This window comes from Chanodichthys erythropterus, chromosome 9, assembly GCF_024489055.1.
Source record: "Chanodichthys erythropterus isolate Z2021 chromosome 9, ASM2448905v1, whole genome shotgun sequence".
NCBI classification, from domain to species: domain Eukaryota; kingdom Metazoa; phylum Chordata; class Actinopteri; order Cypriniformes; family Xenocyprididae; genus Chanodichthys; species Chanodichthys erythropterus.
The window spans coordinates 17,092,777-17,110,242 of NC_090229.1; the positions used below are offsets into that span (position 1 = coordinate 17,092,777).

At 38.2% G+C, this 17,466-nt stretch overlaps 3 protein-coding genes and 1 non-coding gene across 4 annotated transcripts; 1 reads left to right on the top strand and 3 right to left on the bottom strand.

The window, feature by feature from the left end:
* Nucleotides 1-209: 209 nt before the first annotated feature.
* inavaa (innate immunity activator a) lies at nucleotides 210-11,222 on the bottom strand. Its single transcript, XM_067393709.1, has 10 exons — nucleotides 11,133-11,222; nucleotides 6,340-6,470; nucleotides 5,851-5,984; nucleotides 3,606-3,728; nucleotides 3,151-3,382; nucleotides 2,986-3,039; nucleotides 2,662-2,887; nucleotides 1,913-2,068; nucleotides 910-1,609; nucleotides 210-792 (listed from the first exon to the last, which is right to left on the bottom strand). Exons 2-10 carry the CDS (start codon nucleotides 6,392-6,394, stop codon nucleotides 700-702), a joined length of 1,773 nt encoding a protein of 590 aa, XP_067249810.1. The 5' UTR covers nucleotides 6,395-6,470; nucleotides 11,133-11,222; the 3' UTR covers nucleotides 210-699.
* Nucleotides 11,223-12,327: 1,105 nt separating this feature from the next.
* zgc:195245 (uncharacterized protein LOC565483 homolog) lies at nucleotides 12,328-15,306 on the bottom strand. The gene is made up of 5 exons (XM_067393710.1): nucleotides 15,166-15,306; nucleotides 13,960-13,987; nucleotides 13,628-13,772; nucleotides 13,165-13,309; nucleotides 12,328-12,579 (listed from the first exon to the last, which is right to left on the bottom strand). The coding sequence occupies exons 1-5, from the start codon at nucleotides 15,304-15,306 to the stop codon at nucleotides 12,475-12,477; spliced, it is 564 nt and encodes a 187-aa protein (XP_067249811.1). The 3' UTR covers nucleotides 12,328-12,474.
* Nucleotides 15,307-15,787: 481 nt separating this feature from the next.
* LOC137027459 (small Cajal body-specific RNA 2) lies at nucleotides 15,788-16,169 on the top strand. The gene has a single exon (XR_010896041.1). It is a non-coding gene; the product is annotated as a small Cajal body-specific RNA 2 (non-coding RNA).
* cfap276 (cilia and flagella associated protein 276) lies at nucleotides 15,839-17,436 on the bottom strand. Its single transcript, XM_067394831.1, has 5 exons — nucleotides 17,321-17,436; nucleotides 17,065-17,181; nucleotides 16,805-16,920; nucleotides 16,522-16,634; nucleotides 15,839-16,450 (listed from the first exon to the last, which is right to left on the bottom strand). Exons 1-5 carry the CDS (start codon nucleotides 17,396-17,398, stop codon nucleotides 16,380-16,382), a joined length of 495 nt encoding a protein of 164 aa, XP_067250932.1. The 5' UTR covers nucleotides 17,399-17,436; the 3' UTR covers nucleotides 15,839-16,379.
* Between the last annotated feature and the right edge of the window lie 30 nt (nucleotides 17,437-17,466).

Genomic DNA, 17,466 nt, shown 5'->3' on the forward strand with positions numbered 1-17,466 from the left:
GTGAGATTGTTTATTAAAGTGTATTATAAATAATATAAAATATATTTCATAATTAGTGTACAAACATGAAGGAAAATATCTACATTTGGTATTATTAAGACTCACAGATGGATTATTATTACAATGCATATTACAGTAGCAGAGCAACACTTTTTTTTTAAAAACAATTCACTAATTTAAAAAATGTGTTAGCAAAGGGGCAATATTAATTCACAAATAAAAAATAATATGGAAAAATAATATATTAATTCATAATGTGTTAAATTAAATAAAATAATGGGGAAACTAAGATATTACGTAATAGTTTCATTATGAAGAGTCGTGTACCAGACACATATATACTAAATGATGTCATTTCCATGAAGGCATTCATCAGTCATTTGCAAAAGTAAGCCACAATCTCCTGACATCAATAAAATTACCATTATAATATACATTCATCATAAATATCTGGCATGATGCCTTACAAGGAAGTCTTAGACTTGAAATTTAATCACAAATGTAGGCATATATGGAATTGAGGCATATATTTTACTGGCTCAGCTCCAACTGGGTCAAAAAGTCTTGGTGAGAATTAACATAATTTTCACTATCAGGCTACATCAATGAGTCCATTGGCTCAATAAATAAAACTAAAGAAGGTGTACAAGGAGTTCACTTATTCTCTGTGTAATTTCCTCCTGGTTTCTTCTACCTGGTTTACACCTGACTCACAATCTCAGAGTCTTCCTCTTCATACCACTGCAGCGGCGTTCCATCGGAAGCCCTTTGCAGAATCACTTTCTGAGAAACCTGGAAAGAAACACAAGACATTGTTCATTAGTTAACTGCCAAGAACAGCTTTCATTCATGATGCTTAGTTTGTGAAATTGGTACTGATAAATGCATATATACTGTACATGTCTTTACCGGTTTTTGAGAGGGAATCTGGTGGTAGGGTGGCGGCTCTGGGCGCTTAATTCGAAACGATCCTTGCCGTTCGAGTGAGCGGTGTTTGGACACAGCTAAATTGTTTTTCTGGTGCCAGGTTTTAAGCTCTCCTGATACCATTTCTCGAGGAAGCACCCGGCTGGGATGATTGGGGTACTCTCTTAGCGATGTTGTGCGTACCACCTTTGTGTACGGCGGGGGAGGCTTGAGAATCCGTTTGGGTGAAGTAACCTCCACTTGTCGGGGTTTATTACTATGTATGGTACCAGATTGTGAATTCGGTCCAAGTTGCAGCCTCCCCATGTCTGCCTGAAGTGGTGTCCTGTTGTTAATCTTCACTTGACTGGGGCCGGCCATGAGGTGAGGTGGGTTGTTGTTGTTGTTATTTTTGGGTGGGCTGTTGGTGTTGAGCTGGCCTGGTGCTTTATTTGGAGCAGTGCGATGGTAGCCGTATGGTGGCGGACATGGTTTAGGCGCCTCGGTGGTTGTCTCTCGGCTGGAGGAACTGCTATATGAGGAAATGGAAAGCTCGGAGCTGCTGTCTTCAGAGCTGCACTGATATAAACGTTGAACTGAGTAGGCTAACGCAAAATCAGTAACTCGTCGACGTGGCAACTTGGTCCGGCCCCGTCCCAGTTCTGAGCTGGCCTTGGTCAATTCTGGTTTGCTTCTGGGAAGTCTATTTGACAGGAGATAATATCAGATCAGTAAGGTAAACAATTTGCTATGATAAGCTCAGTGAAAAAGTAATGTTGATCATTAATAAACTTAATATCAATTAAAAATATTTCAATGCAAGTAAATTTGACTGGTTTCCCAAATATTTGTTTGTGTTATCTATTTATGTTTATCAGATTATCAAGCCTTTAGCTTATCAACATACTAACATCAAACTCTATGGATATTCAGCTGTCATTAAATATGAACAGCATTAATACAATGCTGGAATGCCAGTGGTGAGTTTAATTCGTATATTAATTACCTGAAGGACTGAGAGAACTGTCGGCGCAGTGGCAGCTCTGGAGTGGAGGGGGCGCTGTTTGGCTGATTGTTCCGCACTGGCAGACTTTTAAACACAAACTGGGGTGCTGGAGGAAGTTCTGCCATTCTCATGTCTGTAGGTGAGCCTGTTGGACTGCTGCTGACACCGAGGAGGCAATTCATGAGATCATTATGAAATAATTATGATTATATACTGATAAATGTATCTAAAAAAAAAGACACTAATCGTTCTTTGGTATATTGTTTTAACCTCAAACCAGCTTACTGGATCGACAGTGTAACAACAAAAGCTTTTTGATTAGTAAAATCAAACCTGATTTGTTCAATAATGGTGAACTATTACACTAGCATTAACAAGATTGGGGTCAGTACTTTTTTTTTTTTTTTTTAAAGAAATTAATACTTTTATTCAGCAAGGATGTATTAAATTGATTAAAAGTGACAGTAAAAACATTTATATTTTACAAAAGATATCTATTTTTAAATAAATTATAACTAAAATTAAAAATTCAGCTTTTTTATTTGTTATCAGTAATCAAAAGATAAATAAATGCAAGAGTCCTTTCACAAACATTTTTAAAAATCTTGCCAACCCTAAACTTTTGAACGATAATGTATATGTTAACCAAATGCTCTATAAGTCCCTATAAAACAGCTCTGACAACACAAAATAAATGATTGCATATTTACTCCTATCACTTGGTTCAAAGCTAGAATATCCCATAATACCTTGAGCGGCTGCTGCAGGCAGAGTGAGATGGTTTTTGTTTCTGGTACGGCTGGTCCAAGCTGGATTCCTTCCATGGAGAGTTCTGGATGGGTGAGGCATCATAGTCCAGACTGGAGCTGGAGCTCGACTGCTTTGGACCGTTATTGGGTAAGAGTGTCAATCGCTGGATGCTGCTGTCTGTGGAAGACCCCAGAACAGCCGGAGAAAAGGGAGTAGAGTCGGAATCTGTTGATAAAGGATAGTTTTCCGACATTAGCAACATTCTAGCAAAAAATTTGAGTTCAAGTTTATTTTAACCAGAAAATAAAGGGTCGCTCACTTACCATCATCCAAGGCAACAGCGTCAGACAGTGAGCTGTCATCAGACATACAAAGATCTGAAATGGACAACAAATAAGATAATTTTTTCATTTAAATAATACAGTCAATCACTTTTGTAATGCTTACATTTAGATTATATCATAAACAACAGCTTCTGATTGGCTGACCTCTCTGTCTGGATGAATAGCAGGTCTGTGGAGAGACACAGCCGTGGTTGATGCGGTGTTTCAGTATCACATCCTGCAGCTCTTTCAGCTTCTTCTCTTCGCGTTTACACTGCTGCAGTCGGCTTTTCCTCACCGGTTTGCTGATGTGCTCCTCGAGGGAGAGCTTTCGGGCCGCCTCATAAATCTGCCGCTGCAGGGCGAGATCAGCCTCCAGCGCGTGCAGCTCAGACTCCTGGAGACAAACATTTTAGGGGGTAACCGCACGACTACAAAATTCTGAAACGTGGATTAAACGCACCTCGTAAAAATATTTTTCCATATAAGTGGAATGGATTCAGTATAATAATAGTAATACCATGAATAATACCACTTAAAACTAGCCAGGTAGGGTCAAATAACAGCCAGTCGCAGTATAGCTATTAAAAAAATGTCTGTGTAGAAACTGTGGCGTGTACCTCGCCATCTTGTGAAATAAAACCCTCATCCAGTTTAAAAGCGGCTCCGATGCGTCGCCGGACCTTTGGAGGCTTCTCGTCAGGCAGGAGAGGGTAATCAGAGGGCAGCTTTCCAGTCAGCTCCTGTTAAAACAAAGCATTTTAACCATGAGCAAACTCAAAGAAAAGCAATGACATAGAAAACTAACTTTTTGTTTGTTAATCAATACAAAACAAAAACATCTTTGAGCGAGCAGATGCTCGTATTTATATTGTCGAAGCGTCCACTAAAGGGGTTTCTATGGTGTAATGATTAGGCCCTTAAATCTTGTCCCTGCTTGGCCAGTAGTGAATGACAGACATGTGGGCTAATATGCAAAGAAGCATCTGTTTCTTGGCCATTGGCTTTAGTGCTTCTATTGAAGGGCTGTATTCAGAACAAGAGAAAGCCTGGATTAATCAGAGCAATCTGATTTACGCTTATGGGCCAGCTGACTTTCCTAGTGAAATTTTCCTATCCTGTTAAAACTATGATACAATGCATAATTTTGTCTTAAAATGTGGTGAAGACTGTGGTGCTTCATCTGCTTTAAATATCAAAACCTAAAAGTCCATATATAATATTCAAGAGCTTTTATGAGCAATGAGCAGAGCAGCTCTTCAATCAAACAATGAAAGAGTGCGTATGGTCCAGAGTGCGCGGCACTGCTCATATACTTATGCCTTGTATTGTTTATAAATCCTGATATGTGTGTCACAAGCAGGGCCGGCGCAAACTCAACTGCCGCCCTAGGCAAAACCCCATCATGCCGCCCCCACTTCACACTCACAATTAAACTCGATCTTTAAGATGCATGTAAAAGAATGAAGGTTTTGTTTATTGACTTATTAATAAACTTGCACTAAATTAAAAGCATGTACAAGCATGTTTTCGGATTTCTTTTATTTTTTCTTTCATTCTGCAATGTAAAAAAAAAAAAAAATCAGCACGTAACCACTAACTGTAATTATATAGTAAGAATATCTCCTTGAAGATTCGGGAGACAGGTTTTGGTAATTTGTAGAATAAAGGAAAGGTAATTTAGATTTAGAATAACTAATCTGTTGATAACTTTTTGATATAAGTGTAAAAATTTCAAACAAACGTACAAAAAATAAAGAAATTAATTAAATTAAAAACTAAATTCCTCTCTTTTTTTTCTGCCCTGGTCACAAGGTTTATTGATCAGACCTGTCTGGTCAGTGCAAATGTATTGTGCTTTACATGTATTAATTAAATTATGAAGAAAGATGGATTGGATGCATTTTTTGTTGTTGTTTTAAACCTTCCTGACATGTTCACCCATCCCACCTGCAAATTACTATGATAATGGTAATACACAGTACCGTTCAAAAGTTTGGGCTCAGTAAGGTTTTAATTGTTTTAAAGAAATTAAAACTTTTATTCAGCAAGGATGCATTAAATTGAACATGCATAATGTTAAAAAAGATTTCTGTTTCCAATAGATGCTGTTCTTTTTTTGAGCTTTCTATTCATCAAACAATCCTGAAGGGGAAAAAAATGATCAGTTTCCACAAATTTTTTTTTATTAATGTTGAAAACAGTTGTGCTGCTTAAGAATTATTTCTTGATCATCGAATCAGCATATTAGAATGATGGTTTCTAAAAATTCAGCTTTGTCATCACCGGAATAAATTAGATTTTAAAATATATTAAAATAGAAAAAAATATTTTTACTTTTTACCATTTATTTTTGATCAAATAAATTCAGCCTTGGTGAGCATAAGAGACTTCTTACCCAGCCTAAATTTTTGAACAGCTGTGTAATTGTTTTTCCTGATTAGAAGTTATTATGCTTCATTAGTTAATTAGGCCAAGGTTAAACTTCTCTGAACCAAGGAGTCCTTTTATGATTCCAAAGTGTTGGCAGACCCTGGTTAACTTGAATGAAAATGTTGTGATTTATCTTAGAGCTGTTGTCGTTTTTCATGGCTTAAAACTCTTTATTGAAGAAATTTCTAAAGAGAAAATTAATGGAAAACATCATGTTGTCTGTTGTCTGGTTTTCAAGCAGAAGTCACAATTCAAGAATTTTCCACAGACTATTTGTGATGGTTTGAGTAACCTTGCTTAGACTACAAAAAAAAAGCACCCATGCGGAGTATATTTACATTTAAATATAAGACTCTTAAAACTAAAAATAAGGTTCATGAATTCAACAGCGATGGCAGCACTGATGGTTCATTTTCAGGAAGTGTCACTCACAGCCTCTCTAATGCAGAGTTTCTTGAGCTCCAGGACACACAGCTCCAGTCTGTCCTCAAGGGCCTGCTGCTTCAGCCTCATGGCACGTGTGTGCGTGTTCAGGTCCTTCACCGGAGACGTGGGGCTGTCTGGGCCTGGACAACACAAGAGATTTCATTACACAAGAGCACACATATATAGGGCATATGTTGCATCCTCTAAATGAAAATTACAACTCCTATGAAACATGGCCTAGCAGTTGGCCTGCCTTGATAAACTGAACTGTAGTACTCATGTGAGAAACAGGTCAAAACATCTGACTTTCCTCCATCATTTCCTGTGTTCTTTAGATTATCTATGATTAAAATGCCCAAAAAAATGGCAAAAAAAAACATAACATTAAATTCATTTAAACTAAACTAAAATTTGAGCTGTAACGCTCATGAGTTATACTAATAAAAATGTCTTCTAAATATTATTTATCATTATCATAGAAATGAAAGCACTCACCAGAGTTTAAAATGATCCCGCTATCAGAGTCACTGATCTCCTCCTTACAATCCATGTTTGTTTTTGTAATTCTGCAGTTTTTGTTGAAAATCCCCCCAAAACAATATCCCAGATCAGTCTGCAGATGTGACCTGTTGATGGGAAAGAGAAAAGATTCAAATCCGTTTGATTTCAAGCGCTCTCCATTTAATCTACTGCTCTCCAGTCCAGCAACCACTAAGTAAATTTGCCTTCCAAATAGTGGCTTGTGGCCGTGCGATTATGTAAAACAAAACCTTTAGAGGAGAACCCTGCACAGGCACCTCAGCGTCTCCTCAACATCTGACAAAGCAACTGGTCAATTGCCTATTTCAGTCTACGCACACACGAACACCCCCCTCCCCTATGTTTGAATGTCTCAAAACACAATAGCCGCACGTCCAGAGTTGAACGCACACATGCGGGGGTCTTATTCCTCCCATACAGCACCATAGCAACCTGGATCACTATGACCAAGCAGGCGTGTGTGAATTGTGATGGAGTGTGTTTGGGGGAAAACTAGAAGTCAACAGATGGCAGAAGGGACTCTCCCCCTCCCAAAGGCTGCACCTGTTCTCTCCAAGAACCCCCTCTTTTTTCTTTCAGTGCCCACTCGCTGCAGCTTTGAAGTGGAACAATGTGTCCATGCTGATTCAGCTTCAGGCGGGAGATGCTGATAACTCAGATAACCGTGTCAGGGTTTCTCTTATTACCATGAAGAAAACTCACAGGCAAATTTTTTCTAAAGGATTGTTAGGAATAACATTTAGGGGTCTCGGACTGAGACGTCTCAGGTTTCGCAGCCTCAGTAGGGAGAAAGTAAGATGAGGAGATGCTGCTGTGACATTTATTTAAAGTCTTATTACTGTTATTGTAAAAGAACATGTTAATGCACTGGGAAGAGTCTGAATGACAAATTGGATCCTCTTACAGATGTAAACGGAATCAAAGAATCAGGAAACTTTTGTGTATTTCAATTGATCTGTTTAAAGGGGAGGTTCAGCCCAAATGAGAGTGAGCAAACCTGTCATTTCATATTCATTGACAAGATTTGAGGAAGATATTGGAGTATGACATTATCTGGAACAACGCTTTTTTGGAGTCCCATTATAAGTTACAGTAACCGTTATCAGACCTGGGGACTCGTTTATAAAGACGTGTGTTGTACAACAAATTTTTAAAAAAAATATTCTTATGAATAATTTATGAAACGTCCATCCATGTGCACATCAAATGTCTCTAAATGCATTTCAATAATGAATTTATCTCAGTGACAATAAACAACTGATCACATGGAAGTTCAAATGTTGCTCATTTGTGCATAATGAATGAAATATTGCGATTTCCTATTTATCAGTGTTTGGATTATTTTAATTACTGGTATAGAAGCACAAAAAGTTTGAACGAATACTTTTTAGTTGGTTTTTGTATTTTAAATCTGTATTTTGTTCCTCACTTTTGACATTGTATGTGTGTTTTATAAATGGGGCCCCACGGTTCCTTATTAAAACTAACGAGTGCTGGTGTCATCCACACAAAAATCTAGGACAGACATTGTATTTATATGAATGCTATTTTGGGGGAAATCTAGTTGCCCACCCACATCACTAGGGAACAACATCCCTGCTAATGAGTCAGTGTGGATCTTTATCATCCCTCTTCCTGAGTTCTGAGGAAGAAAATTTGACAGGATGTGATTGTGGCACTTCTGAAGGCTCCATCCTCATTCATTTCTGTAACTCATGTGGATGGATCCAGCTCAGCACAATAGAAACCAGCCTGCTCCATCAGACACCCCGACGACTGAAAAAATACCAGCAAAGCTCTGTGTCAACAAGCCTGAGTGGCCAGTTGGCTGAGAGGACAGTATCTGCTGATACAACAAGACTTGTAGAAAGGCTGATGAAACTGCAGTGGGAATTAGGTCACTGTGACAAACTCTGCTTTATTAAATAAAAAGCAACTCCTACTTTAAGTTCACTCCAAAATTATAATTTTGCCATCATTTACTAACTCTCACGTCATAAGAAAAGACTTTCCTCCATGGAACACAAATAAAGAGATAACTGTGCTGGTTGCTCTTTTCCATACAATTACAATGACATTATGCAGGTGTAACATCTTAAATTTCGGTCTTTTACTCACACAAAGCTATTGAATGACTTCAGAAAACTTTCAATATAGCACATGGGTTGAAGTTCATTTATTTATGGTGCTTTTGAGTAAGTTTACAATAAGTGGAGACAAACTTTCAAGCTTCAACAAAGACTGGTTCACTTCAATTACTATGAATGGGAGAAACTGCAATGCGCAATATGGCGGAATAAAGGTGCGTTCACGTGGTCTCGTAATTCCTGTAGTTACAAGATTCTAGCTTGTAAAAAGCGTTCACGTCCTCGTGGAGCTCGTAATTACAGCTTGTAAAGCAGATGTACCACGTGGCCGCTGTACCACCTGACCGCTGTAGACTGATTTATTAGGCGTTGATAGTGGTGCCATGGAAACGCATAATTCCCAGTCCAAGGACTAAAAGGAAGTAAACAGCTCCGAATATAACGTCACGTGTTGTCATTTCAAGATTTCTGTAAATACGAGGTGACGTGAATGCAGCTTAAGTCCCTGCACCTTCAAAGCTCCGGCTCCCATAGAAACTGTCAGTAGGTCCCAAGGTGGAATTACTGTAATTATGAAATTCCAACTTGTAAAAGCATTGACGTCCTCACAGAACTCATACACTAAAAAATGCTGGGTTGTTTCATCCCATGTTTGTATCAAATATGGACAAACCCAACCGTTTGATTATAGACATAACCAAACATTGGTTTAAATTATTTAAACCAACATTTGGATTTGTCCATATTTGTCCCAAACATGGGTTGAAACAACCCAGTATTTTTAGAGTGTAATTACAACTTGTAAACTCAGAATTTTCAACATCACACGGAAACACTCAAAATGGCAGTGAAAATGTAGTTAAGCAGTTATTTAATAATTGCATTAACTATTGTTAATGTCTTAATAATGCAAGAATTATTTAAAAAATAAAAGACATACAATATACAGTTCAATGCAAAATTTAAATCACTGCCCAAAGGTGTTGCAACTATGGCCACTAAGTGAACTGACTTTCCTTGAAAGGGACTTTGTTGCATCTTCGAAAGAAAAGAGCAATCAGCAAAATCTTCAGAACTTCCCCTTTTGTATTCCACAGAAGAAAGGAAGTAATATAGGTTTGGGATGAGTAAATGATGACTGATTTCAATTTTTGGATGACCCATTCCTTTAAACCCAGACTGCACTCACAAGGAGCTCCACCCTGAAAGCACATTAGGCCGGTCTTGATTACAAAGCACATTAAGCTCAGAAAAGCAGACAGGACGTAGTCTTCTCAACAGCGATCTCGGCAGCAGAAGGATAACACAACAGATCCACCCATCCTCTCGCGCAGTCAAGCATAAAGATGAGACATCAGCGAATGAGGCCGTTTGCAGTAGTCTGCAATTCTCATGTGCCGTCTATTCCATCTCCGCCAGATTCCCCAACACCCTTTCCCATGAGCCTGTGGGGCTGTGATCTATTGGAATGCCTACCCAGCCAATTTCATTACCACTGTGGCCAGGTCTGGAATTCCCAGAGAGGGCCAGAGCTTGGAAAGTCTGACAGGAGACTTGAACGCGACCCAGAATGTATGCGGAGCCTGTTATTATAGAGATGCTGAATCGTGTGGACGCAGATGTTATGGGAGCAACAGAATTCAGTATGTGATTTTTTTTCCACAGCTGGTGCAAAGCCAAAAGCCAGTTGAATGTTAATTAAGCCATGCAAAACATGGCAGAGAGTGAGAAAGAGAGGGAGTGAAGAGACCTGAAAGACAGTCTTTGTGATTCCACTTCTCTCCTTTCATCATGCCACTCAGCGAAGATGAAACGATTAAATCAAAATGCATGACAAAAAGCCTCTCAGAGAGGAAAACACCTTTAGCTAATAAATTAAATAAAGAAAAGTTTCTCTGCCAGTGTAAACACAGTCTCGTTCTCCATTATAAAATGGAGATCCACTTTGCAATGTGTATTCCAGTAAAATCAAGTCAATTAAGATATACCATGGACCTCTGGAAAAGAAATCAGCCTTGTAGGCCTAAGGCTTTATACGAATAGCAATGGCTGTGACTGTAGGTAAAATGTTTCTTCTAATTCACTTTTAACAGACCACACAATGGACTGACCAATTTCAGTTGATCTGGATCTATGTTAAACACTTGCAAGCACTAAGAAGAAATAAAATAGGTTTTACAAATGCAGCATTTAAAAGAAAACATGTCTTTAATCTGAATGTGTGGAGCTTGGGAAGGCAAATGATAATTCACGTGTTTACACTGTAATAAGCGTTCCATCTAATCAATCATAACGCAATCATGCCGTCAACATCACAACCAACTCGGGGCCCATAAATATCATGCAAAATAGATTGTTGAACCGACATAGCATGCTTTGAAGGGTTGGATGACCTTACTAAGCAGAAATAAATCTGCACTAGTACATGCAATTAAATCATTAGCCTTTATGTTTGTTGTAAACGTACTTTTAGGTGACAATATCATGAAGAAAACGATTGCAATTAAAGCTTATGAAAATAATTTGCGCATGCCTATAAAATGAACGAGTTCTCGGAGCTATTGTGCACAAAATATAAAATCCATACATATGATACACATTATGTGCACAAAAAAATGTATTTTGTCATATAAATACAAATATTTACCATCTTAATCATACCTTTCTTTGCTGTATCCAGCCCAAAACACACCCTCCGTTCATTCCGTTCCCGCAGATGCGCGTGTGCCGGTGGACTCCACAGTGCGGCTGGATGTTGAGTCTCTACTCAAGCTAGCCAAAAGCCACTGGACTGTACCAAACCGAATCTGCGCAAGGGGGTGTGCTATGTAACTAAAGCATTCTCCAGTTCGCATTTATGAAGTAACCCACGTATTCAAATTAATAGACCCTCACTTACAATGTTATAAAGGAACATTTTCACATTGTGCTTGCAATCAAGTTTAGAGGTAAAAAAACTGGGCGATACCATTGCAAATACTCCCTATCGCCAGTGTTTGTCTAGATGCTTCGTAAGCGCGTGTGATCTTTTTGAAGGCAGCACACGCTTCTTCTGCTATAGGCGTGTCTAACGGAGCCAGCGGGAGAAAACAGAGACAATAGAGTTAAACAAGAGGACAGCTGGCGAATAGTCCTCTGGACTATATGAATAGTGTCTGAAATGGCACGCTGCCACAACTTGATTGTTTCCCTGCGTGGCAGCATGCCCGATACTGTTCAAAGTAATTTGCTGAAAGAGTATTTGACGTAAATGTCATCAGCCCATGCATCAGCCTCTAAAGGTATATCAATTTTGAAAACATGGATGGAGTTTCTTCTTACAAACGTGTCTTTGCTTCCCATTTGCCTCCTGTTGTTACTTTTCTGATAAATGTGGGTTACGGCAGATGGTCAGGCTTTCTTTCCTCGTGCCTCTCGGTGAATTTAAAGATCAGCTAATTAAACAAGGACATTTCCATTTGAAAAGAAATGTCCGTGGAGATTTCTCTCCCGACAGACAATGTGCAAAAGTGCTACCTGTAAATGCAAAGGCAGAAAGACTTGGGAATTCTAGGGAAGAAAAAAAAAAAAAAAAGTAGATTAAAAGTTAATTTATATTCTGGTGGTGAGATATGGTTGGGATGCTAGGATGTTACGGTTCCCTTTTCAATATGAAAGTCAGGGACTTTTTCCAGCTTGAGCACTTGCTGGACAAACTGTATGCCCAATATGATAAAGTCATAGTATCATAACGCAGAAGTATTTAGTTATACTCTCCTTTTGTAGAAAAAAAAAAAAAAAAAAAAAAAAAAGGGGGGGGGGGGGGAGACACTAGGTAATATTATACAAGACATTAATATCTTTATTTTGACTCAAATTTACAAGAAATTGTAACTCTTAAATACAGTGCTTCATTACTAAACTACATTATAGCTGTACACCATTTAATTTCATAACATCAAAATATATTATATGAAAACATTACATAGTAAAAATTACAAGGCGCATTTTCTCCACATATCCTTCAGTTTTGTTCGGTCAACTGTATGCGGCGTAGATTCTCCTTCACTCGTACAAATTCTGGAACATTTCTCTCATCCTCCATGCGTTTTTGTTCCTCCAACTCATACTGTAGAGACATTTAAGACAGCAGTGAATGTTACAAAAGGCTCAAATATTAAATGAAACTTCCGTTATTGGAGGAAAACATGCATAAACTGTCCACTCAAAACATATGGTCATCCAGTTCATCCAAGACAATCAAATACCATCATGCATCTGGCAAAACTCTTGAGCTCCATTCTAGTAATGAGGAACATTAAAGGGTTAGTTCACCCTAAAAAGAAAGTCATGTCATTTATTACTCACTCTCATGTCATTCCATGCCCGTAAGGCCTTCGTTCAGCTTCAGAACACAAATTAAGAAATTTGATGGCTCAGTGCATTGTCAGCAAGACAATTAACACTGTAGTCACATGAACCGTTTTATGTCTTTAGTAGCTTTCTGGGCATCTGAAAGTGGTTCAACCTCAATGCAGGCCTCACTGAGCCATCAGATTTTATCAGAAATATCGTAATTTGTGTTCCGAAGATGAACAACGGTCTTTCGGATGTGGAACATGAGGGTGAGACAACATGAGGGTGAGATATTCTGTGGACAATTTTCATTTTTGGGTGAACCAACCATTTAAAATGGACAGAGATTGGTCAGTACCTCCTGCATTTTCTGCTGTCTCTTACGGAGCTCCTGTTCCAGATCAGAAGGAGGTTGGAGAGCAAGTTCCTGCTCTCTGTGCAGGTCAAGTCTCCTCTGCTGTAACACACGCTGCAATTCTGGTTTCTCCTCCAACAACAGCCCTCTGAGAACAAGGTCAGAAGCCTTTAGGTCACTTTAGTTTAGCAAACCTTGGAGTTTCGTTAAGGATAAACACAGGTTAGAGTAGGTTTAATATGATTTAGATCTTAATTTTCTTTCAACTATTATTGGCAAATGAAGTACACCAACATAACCAGATATAGTAGTCAACATTTGAAGTGGATCAAAAAAAAAAAAAAAAAAATTCAAAGTAGTCCTAAGAAGAAGGTTTTAGGACAACTTTGATGAAAGGTTTTGATCCACTTCAAATGTTGACTACTGTACTTTACAAAGTGAACCTCATTTAGACATTTCTTTTTACCTCTTATGGCCGAGCAGAAGCTCCTTATGGAGATTCTGGCGACTGGGACACTCGCCGGGCGAGCCATTCAGTTTCCTGAACTGAATGAACTCATCTCCACTGTCTGTGCTCTGCTGGGACACAGGAGCATGGCACACATATATCTCTAAAAGACAAAGAAGGGAAACATTTTGACTTGCCTATATGAATTTCAACAAATCCTGTGACTTTTGATGCCTTATTTTATATGAGAAGACTGGAAGATGTATAAACCTATGCCCACACACTTGACACTGTTTATATGACATATGAGGCAATATAAATTCAAATCAAAGCATAGTCCGTGCCTGTACCTTTTTTGTGATGTCTGAATCCTGGCCGCTGGAGGAAGAGGGGGAAAAAAAAAAAAATAAAAATAAAATTTTAAAACGTTAATAAAAAAGTACACAGGAATTGGCTGTTTCGTAATACATTTAGAATACAATTTAAATGGAGTAACGGAGTGCAAACATGTCCATCAAATCCGCTCAATGGACTGAGATGACACACGCTCTGCCTCCTAATGCGTGTTGGCTTGATTTACTAACACAGAAGAATGAAGCAAAGAGGGCCATTTATAGCTTAACACTGAAGTGTCCTACAGTTATTTTAGACCTCTTGACTTGTGAAACACAGACTCTGACATTCCCTTTCCAAGAGGAAAGATGTTCAACCTAGGTTTCCTTAGTAAGCATTAGAGGTTACATAAAAACCTGGATAAATTTTGCAATAATAACTTTACAGTATATATAGTTTACCACATCTTTACACCTACATGAAAACCTACAGATAGTGTTGTCTGAAGTTGCAGAATACTACTGTACTAAACTACAGGATCAATTTTAGAAAGAGAAGTCCACCACTGAATGAGACGCTAAGCTTCTGGGCATCCTGCCCACAGTAGGGTGAACTGGGATAAACCAGTTTACTCTGGTCATATAGTGCCACACTTAGGGGCCATCTGTGGGTCAACCACACCAAAACACACCCATATCTCACCTCCACACTCCCAACACACTTCTGAACCAACGTGACAGACTACTGTCTGAAATACACAACTCATGTTCACCATATTATGTAACAGTTTGTGATAAGCTCTAAACTAATTTACTGGGATTGAAGCCATTAAATTGGAGCATGTTTTAGCCTGCTCTTAGTTTAAAGACCAACTGCATTATTAATTCAGCACAATTATTTCTAGAAGCCTCTTGATTCATGAAAGAGAATTGATTTTGGTATAAAAATACAGAGAACAAAAGTCACGTTGTGCTCCAAGCAAAGAGGCTTCATAAAACTAGTGAAATTGCTTCCCAATTGGGTTCCCGTTGCTTTAAGTGTTGTTTCTACTTGAAAAACTATGGAAAAGTAACTGGACACCAAATAAATTTACTTCCCACTCCTGCAACATATAAACATATAACATACTGATATACTAAACTGCCATCTTTGAAAGAAATACTGAGGATTCACCAAATAAACGTAGGCTAAATTATGTTACTACATTTCTAGGCAACGCTCACCTCAATGCACACAGCTGATTGCTTTTTAGTTGTGTTCAGGTCCAGCATTGTGCGGCTGGTGTCGAGACTGTGGCCTCCGCTCACGGTGTTGCTGTGTTTATGTTCAGTAATGCCTGTTGCAGACATTGCGTTCAAGCTCATTACGCCATTCCAGATTAACCTTTACCTATACGAGGCACGCAGGATGCCAGATTAACTAATTACCGCAGACAGACATCAGTGCTGATTTTAACTTTCTTCCTTCATTGGAAACATCGACTCTTGATCTCTTTATTTCTTCATTAAGACAAAATGAAATTACCGAAAGACGTGCGTCTTTGCCAGTGAAAACATTGTTAACAGGTGTCTGTTTTAAAATGTACAATAATCAACAGGTTAATCTGCGTAGTTTAGTCCCAATTTATTCCTGAACGTTTCATTTACAAAATGCATTTAATTCATTAATTTAAAATATATATATTTAAAAAATATATATATATATATGAATTAAAAAATAATAATAATAATAAAATACATATAAAGCGCATGCTCCTCATATTTATAAAATGTTAGTTATTGACCACAAGAGGGCACTGTGATTTTTTGTGTTGTGGAAAAGTTTCCCATGATTCCAAAGTGCTGCTTATATTTGACGTCAACCAGGATGTGAGGTCATTGAGTGAATGTGTTCGTGTGGAGAGCGTGAGAGAGTGGTTGTTTGTGTGCATCAATGAATGAATGTTTGTGTTTTGTGAATGTGTGTGAGAATGAGACCTTTTTAAAAATCTACACCATGATCTTATTTGATCTTATCCGAGTTGTTGCCCTGCTTGGATACAGAGATGATAGTAACCGACTCGGGAGCTTCCGTAGCGATGATCGTGAGGCTTTTTCACTCAGGGCATCCACAGTTAAACTGTGGTAAGAAATGATGAATCGATCAGATATACTAGAGCAGGAAGGTGCAGGATCTTGATCCAAAACGCCCTGTTTGTTCACTGAGTATAACAGCGATTCTGATCTCACCATAACTTCTAACAGTGAGTGCCTGAGGTCAATGAGCATCACGCCAAACTTATTGTAAACTCTTCCTTTTAAAAAAATCACACCAGCTTGTCTTCGTTTCTTTTATTTTCCGAAGCCTTAGTACATGTAAATGCGGAGATTCATTATTTAACAACCAACTGGAAATGCAGGTGGTCCTCTTTACTTGTACAGGATGCATTTGTATTGTTCTACGTAGAATAAAAGCCGCCATCATGCTTACGTGAGTAACCTCGGTTTGTGGAAGCGGTGTGATGAGACTCTGTAAATAAATAAAACAATTAAGTTTATTTTTTTCTTTTCACATATAATTTCTTATAGGTTAATTCTCACCTATGGACCCTTTAATACTGTATATAGAGGCTTTCTGGGTGTCGACCCACACTTTTATTCCTTTGTTGTTGGTCTCAGACACCGAATCTTCTGATTCTCTGTTTTTCAGTGTCCTGTGTGAGAAAGCGTTACAATGGCTGGGAGATTCAGACTTACTGAGCCTTCAAAAGAAATAAATGATGACATTTGTTTTAATTAAAGTACCAAATAAAAAGTTTCTTAAAAATGTGAAAGCATTTTTTCTTACAAGAACAAACACACACACAATAGAGAGAGGCCTTACGCATTATCCAATGCAACAGTTTCCATCTGCGTCAAGGTTTGATTTTTGTTTTGAAATAATCCAAGATGATGATCGTAGGTCGATTTTAGATGAATGTCCAGACTGTCCTTTGGTGCCTTTAACACAATTTTAGTAGTCAGTGCATTAAAAAAAAACAATTAAACTTTGAACCAGAACATATTTGCGTTCATTTACTTTAATTATATTAATTTTTAAGTAATAGTAAATTCAAATCCCCCTTCGAGGTTGAATCCACTCACTGTAGTATCATAATGAAAGACGTTTCGATGAGAACTGGCCAGTGTTGTCGTGTTATGGAGTCTCCTCCAGGGTTCATCATTTTGCGCGAGATGGGTTGGCTTGTCATATGGCAATTTCTAACAAACGAGGTAAAAATTGAGAAATGTATATAAAAGTGTATAGGCCGTTACTCAAACAGCAGGTATACGAACTAACGTAGATCTGTAAACTGATACGGGGCCAGTTTTAAAGTTTGAAGTTCATATTTGCAATTACCTGAATTGCCTTATTCCCTGTGTATGTATAGTCGTTCTCATATCGCGGGAATGGAAACGGATCTCGTTCCTGTGGCATATTTCCAGAGTATCCAGATGAGTCTTATGGAATGTAACCGCTCGATAGTTTGGGATTTTTTTTTTACT